The sequence below is a fragment of the Canis lupus genome, chromosome 32, assembly GCF_011100685.1.
Source record: "Canis lupus familiaris isolate Mischka breed German Shepherd chromosome 32, alternate assembly UU_Cfam_GSD_1.0, whole genome shotgun sequence".
NCBI classification, from domain to species: domain Eukaryota; kingdom Metazoa; phylum Chordata; class Mammalia; order Carnivora; family Canidae; genus Canis; species Canis lupus.
In genome coordinates this window covers 29293073-29311780 of record NC_049253.1, presented here as the reverse complement: position 1 = coordinate 29311780, position 18708 = coordinate 29293073, and the positions used below count along the sequence as shown (strand labels likewise).

At 35.3% G+C, this 18708-nt stretch overlaps 1 protein-coding gene and 1 pseudogene across 2 annotated transcripts in view; one reads left to right on the top strand and one right to left on the bottom strand.

Annotated features, from left to right (window-relative positions):
- Window positions 1–18708, bottom strand: part of KLHL8 (kelch like family member 8) — a 73113-nt gene that overhangs the window by 25501 nt on the left and 28904 nt on the right. For both annotated transcript variants that reach the window (XM_038582190.1, XM_038582191.1), the window contains exon 2: window positions 4744–5100. In XM_038582190.1, coding sequence (XP_038438118.1) covers window positions 4744–4953 — 210 coding nt within the window. In that variant the 5' untranslated portion in view covers window positions 4954–5100. The remainder of the gene's footprint in view (window positions 1–4743; window positions 5101–18708) is intronic.
- Window positions 13603–13873, top strand: LOC100683477 (annotated as a pseudogene).

The window sequence follows — 18708 nt, the reverse complement described above, 5'->3', positions numbered from 1 at the left end:
TTTTTATAGCTCGACACATACTGTTAAACTGTACACGAAAAACAATGAGTCAATTTACATATCCACCAGAAATGTTTAAGAATACCTCCTTCACCAAAATTTCAAAAGCAATAAATGTTTAAAATATTCAATGTTGATAAGTTAACAATTTTTTAATTGATTTGATTTTTACTTCTTAGCTATTTTTTTAAAAGATTTATTTATTTTAGAGGAGGAAAGAGAGATCTGGAGCAGGATGAGAGGGAGAGGAAGAGAATCTCAATCAGACTTCCAGCTAAGTGCAAAGCTGAGGCAGGGCTCCATTCCACAACCCTGAGATAATGACCTGCGCTGAAATCAAGAGTTAGATGTTTAACCAAATGAACCACCCAGGTGCCCCACTTCTTAGTTATTTCTAATATTTTTTCAAGAGATTTACTTTAGTGAAGTGAGAGTGTGAGAGAGTGTGGAAGAGGGGCAGAGGGAGAGAATCTTCAAGCAGACTCTGCTGAGTGGGGAGCCCAAGGCAGGGCATGATCTCAAGACCCATGAGATCATGCCCTAAGCTGAAACCAAGAGCCCGATGCCCAACCAACTGAGATACACAGGTGCCCCTTAATATCTTTTTTTAAAATGTGGCTATTCTAGTAACTATTCTTTTGCAAAGGAGCTGTTATTACATAGCTTCACTTCACTTCGAAGTATTAACTGTATAATCCCATTAACACAGTTTGTTAAAAATCATTTATAAACATGCATGCTAAAAAAACTTTTTAAATCATTAAAACTAAAGTATATTAGTTTGAAATGTTTATAATCATGCCACTTAGTAACTCAAACTAAGTGTTTAAGAACTACATTGAAATAAAAGTGCCTAAAACAAACAGTGAAAGAGGAATAGCGTAGAAGGAAAAAAAACCTACATGCTCAATCTCCTTTTATGTATGTTAATAAGCTATATTCTAATTTCTCAATTTTTTTCTAATTTCTCAACTTTAATCCTTTGTAATTTTGCCCTTTTAATCCTTTAGCTACTCTTTTCAATAATCCACCAATTTTAATCAGTTTGAATAACCAAAATAGTATTTTATTGCCAAGATCAAGAACAGGTTAGGTATATAAGACTCAAGATAGTTTGGCTTATGGTGAATTATCACATCATAATGTCTCACCACACCCACTGTTCTACAATCTTGGCTAATTTTACTACATTTATTAAAAGATCTGCTTAAAGAAAACAATGGATTAACACTTTAAGAGACTGAATAAACAACTATCTACAAATATAAGTATTTAAATACCTCTTTTTCTGAGAAACCTGAAAAAAATCAAAATGTCAATTTATTACTTGAATGTCAGAAAGTAAAAGTGATCATTTATTACACTGCTTAACACAGAATACTTAAGTGTTAAATATGAAAATCATCTCCTCCTTTATTGTTTCTCTTTTATTAGATTATGTCTGTCTTCTAGTCAGGAGTTATCTGTTACCTTTATAAGGCTAATAATTTTATCATTTCTAGCTCTTGGAAGTATGCTATTATAATGTAGTTTATATATTTTATTTCCCTGAAATCTTTTGGAGCACTTATTCTTACTTGGTCATTTGGAAGTTTGACACCAAAAAATAACAACAATCTTGAAAATATTTATTAGAATCCTATAAATATTTGCTTAAAAAATCACAGAAACGTACTTTCAAAAAAAAAAGAAGCCAAATAATATGAATAAAACATATTCAGTGGCAGCATCAACAGATGGTGTAGGGAGCTTCCTTCTTCTAATAATCTGTTAACTTCTTCAAGTAAAATTAACTATGATCTTTATTTTTTTTAAAGATTTATTTATTTATTCATTCAGAGAGAGTGAGAGAGAGGCAGAGACACAGGCAGAGGGAGAAGCAGGCCCCATGCAGGAAGCCCGATGTGGGACTCGATCCCGGGTCTCCAGGATCACACCCCAGGCTGCAGGCGGCGCTAAACCGCTGCGCCACCGGGGCTGCCCTAACTATGATCTTTAATAAGAATAATTACATTTCCTCAAACTACATAAAGCATGAGTTTTTACTCATCTTTGTAAGTGTTACTCTTGTTGATGTATAGCATATAACTTAAGTATTATGAGTGCTATGCAATACCTCTGAAAGACAAATTCCCCTGACCTTTATTCAACCAAATAGTTGCCCCCTAAGAAACTTGCCCCATGCACAATTTTAGACCTGCTACTGGATATACTGTTTAAAATGTTTTCACTAAAAAATAATATATAAACAAGTTTTACCTCTCCCTGGAATGGCTTAAAGACAATAATCTCTTATGTGAAGCCTTTTGAATCACCTCTCAGGCATAATTTATTAAATCCTCTCCTATGCTACCATAAAAATAACATAAAAATGATAATCGCTAAATTTTACTGTCTTTAACTTTATATGTGCCTATTTCTGACTAAATTTCAAATACCTTGAAGGCAAGAACAGAATATTATTCAAATTTCAAGTTTATTTATACTCTCCATGTACTAGAGTAAGACCTTAGTAAATATATGCTAAATAAACTTGTTATTTGTAATACAGGTGCTCATTTTGGAATCTAAAAATTGGCTAATGACCATATATACAAACAATAAAATAAATCTGGATAGTTGCTGGTTGTTTTTTTTTTTTTTTTAAAGATTTTATTTTTAAGTAATCTCTATACCCAACATGGAACTCAAATTTACAATCCCAATATGAAGAGTCACAACACTCCACCAACTGAGCCAGCTCAATGGTCTTTCTAAAATGTGTGTCCTTGGGGGTGCCTGGGTGGCTCCATTAGTTAAGCATCTGCCTTTGACTCAGGTCATGATCTTGGGGTTCAGGGATTGAGCCCCACATCAGGCTCCCTGCTCAGGGGGACTCTGCCTCTCTTTCTCCCTCCCTCTATGTGCAAGTGCACATGCATGCTCTAATAAATAAACAAATCTTTTTTAAAAAATAAAAAATAAAATATGTGGCCTAAAAGCAATAATGGTCAAAGGAAACATACTAATAAAAGAAAGTAGATGACTTTATATTAAAGAATTCTTAAAGTTACATGAATGTAAAAAGTGAAGTTTATGTTGAACAGAACATTATAAATTATCCATAATCCTATTTGACTTAGTTGTTCTATGACAATTAAATTCTGACAGTTGGGCAGCCCGAGTGGCTCAGCGGTTTAGCGCCACCTTCAGCCCAGGGCGTGATCCTGGAGTCCCGGGATTGAGTCCCACGTTCGGGCTCCCTGCATGGAGCCTGCTTCTCCCTCTGCCTGTGTCTCTGCCTCTCTCTCTCTCTCTCTCTCTCTCTCTCTCCCTCTCCCTCTCTCTGTCTCATGAATAAATAAATAAAATCTTAAAAAAAATTCTGACCGTTGAAGAAATGTTGAATTCAAATTAAGAAACAAATCCAATAATAGATTTGTTTAAAACTTCAGTTGTAATACTTTCTAATGAATAGGAAGAGAATATACCATAGCAGAATTATCTGATACCCTTGGAACAACAACAATAGTAACATGATCCAAATAGCTGATATTTGTTATCTTTCATATACCAAACAAACGCTATAAGGACTCCAGTTATATCAATTCACTTATTCCTCACAAAAACCTAATCATCACTCTAATTTTACAGTTGAAAAATAAAAATGATAGTCCCTTAAATTAATGAAGTGTGTCTCATCCCCAAATAATCTCCATCATGTTTAAAACATAGTATTTCAGTTTTCAACCTCTGATTCTGTGGGAGTTATTTCAATCTATTGCTTAAGTTACACAATAAAGTTACAAGTTTAATTCTCACTTGCCCTATTTTTTACTTAAGAAAGTTACTATGTTGTACAAATTATTCTAAAATTCAATTATAAAATTTATAAAATGAATAATACTCTACTTAATTATTTTCCATTCATACATTGATATGCTGAATGGTAACTGAATTCAAATAATCTATTTTACTTTTTTTTTTTCCAAAGCTAATGTGGGTCACTGAATTTCACACTAGGGTTGAAAATTAGAACAATGGCATAAAATGTGGAAAATGCTGCATGAATGCATATGAATCATCAAAAAAATTTTAATATCACACTGACACATAATAGTAAAAAGGAATCTTAAACAAGTAATGAGGAACAATTAGAACATGGGTTCCTCCACACTACTTTATCACTTTATCAATTTTACTAAAACTGTCTTTTACAGCAGAATAACAGGATTCTATAGACCACAGACTTAAAATTTACTATGCTTTTTCATCCAAGTCTAAATAGATTCTACTTCACTATCAGGTATAGAAAATCTCACTTAAGAGATAATTGTTTTAAAGTAGAGATTAAATTACCAGAACAGAAATATATACTAGAACACTAGTGCAGCTGAATAAACCACCAAGAATTCCTAACTTTCTAAGTTATTTCTAAATTCGTAAGTTAAAAGCTTACTAGTTAACAACAATTTATTAATTTCCCTAATAATGACTACTTACTGTTTTAAGGTTCCAGAACTCTCAGAAGTTACATTACCAAGAAATAATGAATATTACCATTTAATTAGTACAATAAATTTAGCTTATACTAACCTCTAAGCACCTTTGCTTATGTCCTTTCACCTTCAATAAAAAAGGATTGAGACCAGTCATCTTGACTGTAACAAGTAAGTATGGCACCAAAAATTTGTCTTGTGTGGTTCTAGAAACCTTCATTTTTCATAATGCAATAAAGAAGTTGAAAAAGAAAAATAGTCTCACCTTTAGTGTGACATCACAGAGTTCTCCATTTTCATAAAACCGAAGAAGGGAACCATGAAAATCTTTCCAAGCTTCATTAGCTTCAAAGATAAAGGAGTCTTCTCCATCACCATCACTAATTGAAGACCTGTTTTTTATTTGCTGGTGCTGCCTTTTCCCCTTTGTGCAGTGATTCCTAGCTTGTTTTGTATTCACAGATTCTGAAGCCATTTGCAACACTCTTCTTTTAATACAGCACTGTTCTCAAACATCCCATTTATTCTTTTGTAAAGAGTGGGGAGAAGGCAGAAGGGAGATGCTGCCCACTAACCTTCAGATATTTTTCAAAATCCACTCAAATTGCCATTGTTCAGTTTCCTGAGATTTAAAAATAAGTAAAACACATAAAAATACACCAAAAGAAAAAATATCATTAGTAATTATAGTTTACCAAAACTACATATGCAAAGTGACCACACAAATTATTACTTAAGAACAAGTTACTTTGTAACTTTATGCTAAAAGTCATATAAGTTATCTAAGCTAATTATTCCACTGAAGGAACTCCTTTAAAAATTAATTTGAGGGGCATCTGGGTGGCTCAGTGGTTGAGCATCTGCCTTCTGCTCAGGGCATGATCCCAGGGTCCTGGGATTGAGTTCCATATCAGGTTCCCCACAGTGAGTTTGCTTCTCCCCCTCTGTCTATGTCTCTGCCTCTCTCTGTGTGTCTCTCACGAATAAACAAAATCTTTAAAAAAAAAATCTAATTTGAAAATTCTGGGAAATGGTGGAATAGAAGCAGCAGGAATCTGCCTTCCCCACATAGGCAACAATTACACTGGCAGAATCTGTCTGATGTAACTATTTTGGAATTCTATGGAGCCTGCTGAAGGCTTGCAACTTCCAGGGAAAGACTGAGAAGTTTAATTTTGGTCAATTTAAGCAGTAGCAGCTGCCCATCCCCACATCCTCAGTCAGGTGGCAAGTAAGCAACTGTGTGCATGTTCCTTGGAGGAGCTACAATTTTTAGGATTCAGGGTGGGCAAAAAGAACCCAGTCCTCCAAATATCAGGGATCTCTGCTGATTGCTGACTACTGCTTCTGATCACCAAGGTATAGATAAAGGAAAAGGTGTATAGCCATTATTAATACACCTTTACCTGTTGCAAATCCCTCCCTCTTGGCTGAAGTGACTTCCAGATGATTTAAAAGGCTTGTGCCCTTTATTCCCATTCATTTTTTGGTTTGGGGGTTTTTTCCTCCCCCTTTCAGAAGCAAGACACAAAAAATAAAGAGTATAAACAAAGAAAATTAGAAAATGACAATGCATGCCAAGGGAAATGCTCAAATAAGACCTGAGAAGACCTTAAATTATACCTCAGGCTGGTCTTCAGCACAGAGATGGTCTAAAAACAATCAAAAAGAGGAGGAAAAAAAGTAACAAAAAATAGCAGAACTTAAAGAAGAATTCGATTAAATCTGGACACTGATTTCCAGAATTACTACATTATTAGATCCAAATGCCTAGTGTTCAACAACAACAAAAATCACAAGGCATACAATGAAACACATTCAAGGTGTGTGTTGGGGGAAGAAACAAACAACAAACTGTCTTGAAAAGGAACTAATGGAATTTATACTAAATGAAAACTTTAAAACAACTCTTTTAAGGATGCTCAACTAAAGGAAGATATAGAATCAGGCACACAATCAATACTATCAAAAAAAGAAACAGAAAAACTAAAGACCAAAAAGAGTTCCTGAAATGGAGAAGTACAATAACTGAAATGAAAAATTCACTAGAGGGACTCAGGACAGATTTGAACAGGAAAAAGAAAGAATTACCAACCTCAAAGACAAGACAATGGAAATTATCGACTCTCAAGTGGAAAACATTGAAGAAACATGAGTAGAACCTAAAAGACCTGTGGAACATCAAACAGACCAATATACATTATTGGAATCCTAGAAGAGTAAGTGAGAGATAAAGGGGAAGAGAGAATATTTAAAGAATAATGACTGAAAACTTCCAAGATTTGATGAAAAACATAAATGTAAACATTCAAGAAGTTTTACGAAAGAGGAATTAAAAGAACCACACCAAGACATTATAAAAAAGCTTCCAAAAGCCAAAGATAAAAAAGAATCTTGAACACAACAAAAGAAAAGTGAATTGTTAGATAGAGGATTCCTCAATAAGGGTATACTCGCAGATTTTTTTAACCAGAAACTTCAGAAACCAGCAAGGGTGGGCAGATATGTTCAAGGTACTGAAAGACAAAAGCTGTAATCAGAAATATTGTATCTAGCAATAATGTCCTTCAAAAGTCAGGAAGGAATTAAGGCATTCCCAGATAAGCAAAAACTGGGAGAGTTTATGACCATTAGACACCACCTGCAAGAAATCGAGTCCTATAAGGTTAAATAAAAGAATGCCCAAGAGCAACTCAAAGCCATATGGAAAAATAAGAGTTTGATAAAAGTAAATACATGAAAAAAAAAAAAAGTAAATACATGGGTAATTACAAAATCTGGTATTACTGTAGTTTTGGTTTGTTTGTTTTTTTAAAGATTTTATTTATTTACTCATGACACACACACACAGCGGGCGGAGGGGCAGAGATACAGGCAGAGGGAGAAGCAGGCTCCATGCAGGGAGCCCGATGTGGGACTCGATCCCAGGTCTCCAGGATCAGGCCCTGGGCTGAAGGCGGCGCTAAACCGCTGAGCCACTGGGGCTGCCCTAGTTTTGGTTTGTAACCACATTTTATTTTCTACAGATTTAATACACTAATACATCCATAGAAGAAAAAGTAATTATTAATGTGAAAGCAGCTTTACTGTAACTTTCATTTGCACACCGAATCTTGTTTCCTATACAACTTGAGAATAATTTAAAATAAATAAAAAATTGAAATTAAAAAAATTTAATTCAAAATTTAATAATTACTAATTGTGTAAAGATACACAAGTTAATATGGAAAGAATAGAAAAAAATACTCCATGCAAACAGGAACCAAAAGAGGGCAAATATAACTATACTAATACCAGATAAAAAAAGACCTTGAGTCTGAAAATGTTATAAGAAACAAAGAGAAATATATTAATAAAGGATCAATAGAATAAGAAAAGACAATTACAATGATTATGCATATAATGACAAATAATGAAAATACTTAAGTAAAAACTAATAGAATTGAAGTGACAAATAAATAGTTCCAGAATAATAACTGAAGACTCCAATACTCCATTCACAATAATAGACAGAATAACCACAGAAAAAGCAGAGGACACATAACACAATAAACCCATTAGATCGAAGACATAAAAACAAAACAAAACAAAACAAAAAAAAAAACCACAACGCTCTACCCAACACAACACATATCCTTCTCAAGTGCACATGGGATGCTTTCCAGAATGAATCACTGGTAGGCCACAAATTAAGTCTCACAGGTTTAAATAAAAAGATAAACTGCATACCAACTATCTTCTCTAACTACAACAGGATGAACTTAGACATCATGACAAAAGAAAAATGGAAAATTGGCAGAACTGGGAAAATTAACACACTTTTAAAACTACCAATGAATCAAAGAAGAAATCACAAGGAATAATAGAAAATACTTAGCAAATGAAAACAAAAACACAACATACCAAAACTGATAGGCGTCACAGTGAAAGCAGTGCTAAGGAGGAAACTTATGGCTATTGACATATTTTTAGAAATCTCAAATGAACAATTTAGCTTTACAACTTAACTAGAAAAGGAAAACTACCTAAACCCAAAGTTAGCAGAAGAAATGAAATTAACATTGGAACAGAGATAAATGAAATAGAAAATAGATACATGATAGAGGAAAACAAACCAAAAGTTGGTTCTTTGAAGAGATCAACACAATTGACAACACTTCAGCTAAATCAACTAAGACAAAGAGAGAATGCTCAAATTAATAAAATCAGAAATGAAAGTAAGGAACATTACTTCTGACTCTGTAAAAATAAAAAAAAAAGTCATGAGAATACTATGAACAACTGTACATCCATAAATTGTGTATGAGATGGACAAGTTCCTAGGAAACAAAACCTAAATCATACACAAATAGAAAATCTAAATAGACTTATAACTATTAAAAAGACTGAATCAATAATCAAAAATCTCCCAACAAATTAAAGAACTAAATTTAATGGCTTCACTAATGAATTCTACCATATAAAGAAAAACTAATATTATTCCTTCCAAACTTTTCCCCCAAAATTGAAGAGGTCAGAAAACATCTTAATTCATTCTATGAGGCCAGCATTACCCTGTATGTGAAAACTACAAACCTATAAATCTTAGGAACATTGATGTCTGAAACTATAAAACTCCTAGAAAAAACACAGAGGAAATGCTTCATGACACTGAATGTGCCATGACTGCTTGGCTATAACACCAAAAGCACAGACAACAAAAGAAAAAAAAAAAAAACAGACAAATGGGACTATATCAAATTTTAAAACTTCTGTGCAGCATAGGAAACAACACAGTGAAAAGGCAACCCACAGAAAGGAAGAAAATATTTGCAAGTCATATATACATAAGAGGTTAATACCCAGAATAAACCCTTAATACCCTTTGACTCAAGAATAACAACAAAAAATATCAAACAATTCAATTTAAAAATAGGCAAAGGACTTGAATAGATATTTCTCCAAAGAAATAAAAAATGACCAATAAACACATGAAAAGATTATTTCAGAATAAGCAAATCAAGACCTCACAACCTTTAGGATGACCACAATAAAAAAAATTTAGAAAATAACAAGTGTTATTTAGTGCATAAGGATGTGGAAAAATTGGAACTTTATGCACTGTTGCTAGGAATACTAAAATGGTGCAGATGTGAGGTGCAGGATGAAGAAAGGAGATTAGAAGGATCCTAAGCTCACCTCGTCTCACAGACATACCTAGAAAGCCAAAGCAGATGAATTAACTTTAGAAAATGACACAAAGACTGGCAGAACAAACTTTCCAGAGCTACTCATGAAGAAGAGGCCACATAAAACAGGGTAAGAGGAACAAAGACATGGTCAGCAAACAAACTCCTTGCAAAACTAACCACAAATGGAAGGGGTACCACAAGCACAGAAAATAGAGAGGAGGAGCAACCTGCATCAACATTTGCACTGGAGACAAAATCCCTAGAACAGCTGGCTTTGAAAACCAGTAAAGATTAATTTCATGAGTTTTTACAGTCAGTGTAGGGCTTAACTCCAAGTACTTAAAATCAGCAGGCCTGGCTCTGGGAGAGCCAGAAGGTGATAGGAAACCAAGTCCTTGCCCTGAAAGACCCAGCATAAAAACAGCAATTTGAAAAGCACCTGTGGTTTGCAGGAAGAAGAGTTATATAATCTCAGAATATGCTGAAGAGGCAAAGATCTTTAGGAGACTTCTTTAAGAACAAAAGAGCCAGCAGATGCCATTTCTCCTCCACCCCCAAGCCTAGAGAACTGGACACTTCTGGGAACACACTCCATCTAGCTTGCTAACACCACATGCCCTGACTCTGCATTCTCCTGCAGATCTGCCCCATCCAACCCTGTCTCGCTTGACAAGCATCCCTCCAAAGCAGCTCCTGCTGCAACACATTCTACAAGCAGCCCAGTTGGAGAATGGCATCACTCCAAAGTGACTCCTGCACCAGGGAGAGGGGAAACTAACCACATACACCAGTGCAACTGCAGCCTCATAAGACTTACTGGGGGCAGGCACCTGGTCTGATTGCAGGCCTACCAACCAACAAAAGCCTCTAGGGGGACACTGCAGGGAAAGCACCCTGCAGTTCAGTGTTACCACAGCTGCATCACACAAGCTGAAGGCAGCATCTAGTCTGACTGCTAACACCACCCAGCTACAAGCCCACAGTAGCCCCAGATCAGCCACTTAAAAGGACAGGGACCAAACCCTGCGAAGAGTAGATAAACTGGGTCATTCCAACCAACTGAACTTAAGGCAAACACTGCTCAGCTACAACACACATAGGAGGGTGCATGCGACAAACATAAAAGACACCCCTGAAGTGCCTATTTCTGGTGAACAGAGATGCTGTACTATAGCGCACTACTGGATCTCTTCTTCATAAAGCCACACATTCAAGAACAGGAGATTTAGCTGACTTTCCTAATACAGGGAAACAAATACACAGAGTTAAATAAAATGAGGAGACAGAGGAATAGGTTCTAAAAGAAAGAACAGGACAAATCATAGGACAAGAGCTAAATGAAATGGAGATAAGCAATACACCTGATAAAGAATTCAAAGTAATGGTCATAAAGATACTTATAGAACTTGAGAAAATAGTGAAAGACCTCAGTGAGACTGTCACAAAGAGATAGAAAAGATAAAAAGAACCAATCAGAGATGGAGAACTCAATATCTGAAATTAAAATTGTGTACACTAGAAGGAATCAATACCAAACTAGAAAAGGCAGAAGAATGGATAAGCAAACTGGGAGTAAAACAACGAAGTTGAACAGAAAAAAAAAAAAAGTGAGAAAAAAATCAGAGTAGGTTATGGGAACTGACTGACATCATCAAGTGTAATAACACTCGCATATAGTGATCCCAGAAAGAGAAGAGAGAGAAAAGCCCAGAAAGAGAAAAGAGAGAAAAGGGAAAACATATTTGAAGAAAGAATAGCTGAAAACATCCCAAATCTGGGGAAAGAAAGAGACCCCACATCTGGGAAGCACAGGGAACTCCGAAGAAAATCACCCCAAGGAGGTCTACACCATAATACATAACAATTAAAGTGGCAAAAAAGTAGTGAAAAAGAGAGAATTTTAAAAACAGCAAGAGAAAACAATTACTTGTGTACAAGGAAACCCCAGAGGGCTATCAGCTGAGTTTTCAGCAGAACACTGCAGGCCACAAGGGAGTGACATGATATAGTCAAAGTGCTGAAAATAAAAAAACCTGCAAACAAGAATACTCTACCCAGCAAGACTATCATTCAGAATAGAAGGAGAGAGAGAGAGAGTTTCCCACACCAACAAAAGTTAAGGGAATTCTTTGAGTAGAAAGGAAAAACTATAATCAAGAGTAAGAAAATTAGGAAAGGAAAAAAAATTCACAGGTAAATACAAACATAACAAAAGTACTAGATCAATCGGTTATAAAACCAGTACAGATTAAAAAAAAAAAAACCAGTACAGATATTAAAGCACAAAATTAGTAAAATCAATTATTTCTATAAAATTCAGCCAAGGGATTCACAAAACAAAAGGATGTAAAGTATTATATACATAAAGTGTGGGGAGTAAAGATTTAGTGCTTTTAGAATGGGCTCAAAGTAAGCAACCATCAGCTTAATATAGACTAATATGTGCATAATATATTATATATGAACCTAATGGTAATCACAAATCAAAAACCCATAATCAATATTAAAAAATACACAAAAAAAGGAATCCCCAGGCATATCATTAAAGAAAGCCATCAAACAACAAGGAAGGAAAGAAGAATAGAGAATAACTACAAAAACAACCATAAAGTAAGTAATAGAATGGCAATAAGTACATATCTACCAATAATTATCTTGAATATAAATGAACTAAATGCTGTAATCAAAAGACAGAGGGTGACTGAATGGATATAAAAGCAAGATCCAATTATACATCGCCTACAAAACACTCACTTCAGATCTAAAAACACATGCAGGTTGAAAGTGAAGGGATTAAAAAACATTTATCATACAAATGGAAGTGAAAATAGAGCTGGGAATGTCCACAATAGCCAAAATATGGAAAGAGTCCAGATGCCCAACAGCAGATGAATGGATAAAGAAAATGTGGTATACATACACACATACACACACACACACACACACACACACACTCTGCAATATTACTAAGCCATAAAAAAAGAACAAAATCTTGCCATTTGCAATGAAGTGGATGGAACTAGAGGGTACTATGTTAAAATAAATAAGTCAGAGAAAGACAAATACCATTTGATTCAATTTATATGTGGAATTTAAGATACAAAACTGATGAACATAGGGGAAGGGAAGGAAAAATAAAATAAGATGAAAACAGAGGGAGACAAACCAGAAGAGACTCTGAACTATAGGAAAGAAACTAAGGGTTGCTGGAGGGGAGATGTGTGGGGGGAATGGGCATTGAGGAGAGCACCTGATGGAATGAGTACTGGGTGTTTATTATACGCAACTGAGGAATCTCTAAATTCTACCCCTGAAACTAATAATACACTATATGATAGTTAAGTTGAATTTAAATAGAAAAATTTTTAAAAAAGAAAACAAAGCTGGGGTAGCAATCTTTATATTGAACAAAATAAACTTTAAAACAAAGACTGTGACAAGAGACAAAGAAAATTACATAATGATAAAGGGCACATTCCAACAAGAGGATATTAAAAATTATAAATATTTACCCAACATAAAAACACTTAAATACATAAAGTATTAACAGACATAAAGAAAAGAATTTCAGTAATACAATAATAGTAGGGAACTTTAACACCCTCACTTATATTAATGGATAGATCATTCAGACAAAAAATCAACACAGCAACAGTGGCTTTGAATGACACACTGGATCAAATACATGTATTCAGAACATTCCATCTCCAAACATTCAGAAGTATTCAGAACATTCCATCCCAAAACAGTGGAACAATGAATAGGCTAACCTAGAAATCAAAGAGGAAATCACAAAATATATAGAAACAGACTAGACAGCAGCAGCTGGCATACAGCTCCTTAAATGTCATGGCTTCAATAGCACGGTAGCTCCCACCAGGTGGAGTGTCACCAGCCTATCCCCTAGGAAAATACTGCAGTCTCTTCCCCAGGGGCCCTGCTCCTCCATAATCATGTGCTACTGAAAATCTGTAATCAAAAGTGCCAATATGTCAGATGAGATGCAACAAGACTCAGTGAAGCGCTACTCAGATGTTGAAGAAATATAGGGAAAGAAAAAAATATAGGGAACTCCATATTAAGACAGAGTTTGACAAGAAGTACACCACCACCTGGCATTGCATTGTTGGGAGAAACCTCAGTAGTTATGTGTCACGTGAAACTAAACAATTCATCTACTGCTACCTGGGCCAAGAGGCCATTCTTCTGTTCCTATTTGGTTAAAAGCATGGACTGGGTATGTGTTATATACCCAGTGGTCCATCCAAAAACAAGGACTGCAGCCTAAATTCCAAATACCAGAGACTGAAACCTTCAGCCTATGCATGAGAAAACACCTTGATGTCTGAACCTCTATTGTGTGGTTTTGTATAGGCATCCTCGGTACAATTTTGTTGTTGGTTATTAAATTAGAAAAACAAAGGCAAATGAAAATGAAAACACAATGCTCCAAAATCTTTGGGATGCAACAAAAACTGTTCTAAGAAGGAAGACTATAGCAATACAGGCTTACCTGCAAGAAAGATACAAATAAAAAACCTAACCTTACACCTAAAGGAACTAGAAAAACAAGAACAAAGAAAGCCTAAAGCCAGTAGAAGGAAGGAAATAATAATGATTAGAGTAGAAGTGAAATAAACCTAAATAAACAAACAAACCAGCAGCTGGTTCTTTGAAGAAAAGATCAATGAAATTGATAAATCTTTAGCCAGACTTATCAAAACAACAACAAAAAAATAAAGGAATCAAAATCAGAAATGAAGGGGAACCAACAACTGACACCACAGAAATTCAAAAGATTATAAGAGAATATTAGGAAAAATTATACGCAACAAATTGGACAACCTATATGAAATGGATAAATTCCTAGAGACATAACCTTACAAACTGAGGAAGTAAAAGAAAATTGCAAACACTGACTACTGGCAATGAAATTAAGTCAGTAATCAAAAAGCTTGCCAAAAACAAATAGACCAAATGGCTTCAAAGCGGTTTTCTACCAAACTTTTATTTTTATTTACTTATTTATTTTTAAGATTTTATTTATTTATTCATGAGAGACACAGAGAGAGAGAGAGAGAGAGGCAGAGACACAGGCAGAGGGAGAAGCAGGCTCCCTTCAAGGAGCTCGATGTGGGACTCGACCCCAGGTCCCCAGGATCACACCCTGAGCCGCAGGCGGCACTAAACCACTGCGCCACCGGGGCTGCCCTCTACCAAACTTTTAAATAAGAGTTAATACCTACCCTTCTCAAACTATTCCAAAAAATAGAAGAGAAAGGAAAGCTTTCAAATTCATTCTAAAAGGCCAGCATTGTACTAATACCAAAAAAAGATAAAGACACTACAAGAAAAAGAAAACTAAAAAAAAAAAAAAAAAAAAAAAAGAAAACTACAAGCCAGTATTTCTGATGAACACAGACACCAAAATCCTCAACAAAATATTAGGAAACTCAATCTAACAATACATAAAAAAATATCATTCACTATGGTCATATGGGCTGTATTCCAAGGATGCAAGTATAGTTTAACATTTTAACTCAATCATATCAACAAGAAAGGATAAAACTCACATAATCATCTCAATAGATGCAGAAAAAGCATCTGACAAAGTACAACATCCATTCATGATGAAAACTCCCAATAAAGTAGGCTTAGAGAGAACATACATTAAAGTAATAAAGGCCATATATGAAAAATCCACAGCCAACATCATACCCAATGGTGAAAAACTGAGAACTTTCCCCCTATGATCAGGAATAAGACTGTCCACTTTCATCACTTGAACTTAACGTAGGAGTATAAGTCCTAACACAGCAATCAGACATGAAAAAGAAATAAAAGGCATCTAAATTGGTAAGAAACAAGTAAAACTTCACTATTTGTAGATGACATGATATTCAACATAGAAAACCCTAAAAACTCAATCAAAAACTACCAGAATAAATCAATTCATCAAAGTTACAGGTTACAAAATTAATATACAGAAACCTGTTGCATTTCTTTTTTTTTAATTTTATTTATTTATGATAGTCACACAGAGAGAGAGGCAGAGACACAGGGAGAGGGAGAAGCAGGCTCCATGCACCGGGAGCCCGACATGGGACTCAATCCCGGGTCACCAGGATCGCGCCCTGGGCCAAAGGCAGGCGCTAAACCGCTGCGCCACCCAGGGATCCCACCTGTTGCATTTCTATACACAAATAATGAAATAACAGAAAAAGAAATTAAGAAAACAATCCCATTTACAATTATACCAAAAAGAATAAAATACCTAGGAATAAAGTTACCAAGGAGAGTAAATAACTGTGCTTTGAAAACTGTACAAAACTGATGGAAGAAATTAAAGATGACAAAACTGAGATACTCCAGGTACATGGAGAGAGCCGATATTGTTAAAATGTTCAGAGTAGGAGATCCCTGGGTGGCTCAGCGGTTTGGCGCCTGCCTTCGGCCCAGGGTGTGATCCTGGAGTCCCGGGATCGAGTCCCAGGTCAGGCTCCCTGCATGGAGCCTGCTTCTCCCTCTGCCTGTGTCTCTGCTTCTCTCTCTGTCTCTCATGAATAAATAAATAAAATCTTAAAAAATAAATAAATAAAATAAAATGTTCAGAGTACCCAAAGCAATCTACAGATTTAATGCAATCCCTATCAAAATACCAACAGTTTTCACAAAACTAACATAATCCTAAAATTTGTATGCAACCACAAAAGACCCCTAATAGCCAATGCAATCTTGAAAAAGAGTAACAAAGCTGGAGGTATCACAATCTCAGATTTCAAGATCTACTACAAAGCTGTAGTAATCAAAATAGTATTATCTGGCACAAAAATAGACACGAGGATATTTGCAATGAAACAGAATCCAGAAATAAAACCATGTTTTTATGGTCAACTGATCTACAACAAAGGAAGCAAGAACATACAATAAGAAAATGACAGTCTCCAACATATGATACTGGGAAAACTAGACAGCTACATGCAAAAGAATGAAATTGGGCCACTTTCTTATACCATACACAAAAAATAAACTCAAAATGGATTAAAGACCTAAATGTGAGACCTGAAACCATAAGACTCCTAGAAAACATAGACAGAAATGTCTTTGATATTGGCCATGGAAATATTTTTCTAAATATGTCTCCTCTGGCAAGGGTAACAAAAGCAAAATTAAACTATTGGGACTACACCAAAAGTTGGTAGTTTCCTTTTGTATAGCAAAGGAAATCATCAACAAAACAAAAAGGAGAAGATATTTATAAATTATATATCTGATAAGGGGTTAATATCCAAAATACATAAAGAACTTATGCAATTCAATACCAAAAACTCCCCAAATAATCCAATTTTTTAAAATGGGCAGGGGAACTGAATAGATATTTTCCTGAAATTGGTATACACATGGCCAACAGACACAATTAAAGCCAAAATGAGACGTCGCTTTACACCAGTCTCAATGGCCAAAATCAATAAGACATTAAATAACAAGTATTGACAAAGATATAGAGAAAAAGGAACTACTGTGCATCCTTACTGGGAATGCAAATTGGGGCAGCCACTGTGGAAAACAGTATGGAGGTTTCCCAAAAAATATTTACCCAAAGAAAATGAAAACACTACTTCAAAAGACACATGCAGGGCAGCCCCAGTGGCGCAGCGGTTTAGCGCCGCCTAAAGCCCCGGGCGTGATCTGGAGACCCTGGATCGAGTCCCACATCAGGCTCTCTACATGGAGCCTGCTTCTCCCTCTGCCTGTGTCTCTGCCTCTCTCTCTCTCTCTCTGCATCTCTATGAATAAAAAAACAAAAAAAAATGTATTAAAAAAAAAGACACATGCATCTGCTCTTACAGCATTATTTACAATAGTCAATATATGGAAGCAACTCAGGTGCTCATTGATAGAGGAATGGATAAAGAAGATGTGGTGTGTACACACACACACACACACACACACACACTGGAATGTTACTCAGCCATAAAACAAAGAATGAGATCCTGCCATTTGTAACAACATGGCTGAACCTAGAGGATATAATAAAAAAAGTCAGAGAAAGACAAATACTGTATGATTTCAGTCATATGTGGAATTTAAGAAACAAAACAAATGAAGAATGGACAAAAGAAAGAAAAAAAGACAAAAAGACCAGACTCTTAAATATAGAGAATAAATTGGTGGCTGCTAGAGGGGAGGTAGGTAGGAGATGGGTGAATTAGATAAAGGGTATTAACTTATCTTGATAAGCACTAAAAAACCTATAGAAGTGTTGAAACGTATAAAAGTGTGGATTTCCCAATATCCATTATATATGCACTGGAAACTAATAAAACACTGCATGTCAATACAACACTATATACTCATATTTAAAAACATGGTGGAGATATGAGGCACCTGGCTGTCCAGCTCAGTCCATAGAGCATGCAACATTTGATCTTGGGGTCCTGAGTTTGAGGCCCATGTTAGAGGTACAGTTTACTTTTTATTTATTTTTTTTTCTTTTTCAGTTTACTTTTTTTTAAAAAATGGTGTAGATATTATGGAAAGAGCATGGCAGTTCCTCAAAAAATTAAAATTAGCATTAGCATACCATGTACCAATCCCACTTCTGGGTATAGATCCAAAAGAACTGAAAAGAACCTAGAGGGTCTATTTGCATACCTATATTCAACATAACATTATTCACAATAGCCAAGAGGTCCAAGGAACTTCAACGTTCACCAACACATGAATAGGATAAGGAAAATCTGGCACACACATACCACAGAGTATTATTCAGCCTTTAAAAAAGGAGTTGCCACATGCTATGAACCTTTAGAACATTATGCTAAGTGAAATAAGGCAGTCACAAAATGAGAACTACTGCACAAATCCACTTATATGAAGTGTCTAAAGTAGTCAAATTTTTACAAACAGAAAATAGAATGGTGGTTGCCAGAAACTGAGAAGAGGGGATAAAGGAGCTCTTGTTCAATGGATATAGCGCTTCTGTTTTATAGGATGAAAAAGCTCTATAATTCTGTTGCACAACAATGTGCAAATAATTAATGCTTTTGAACTATATG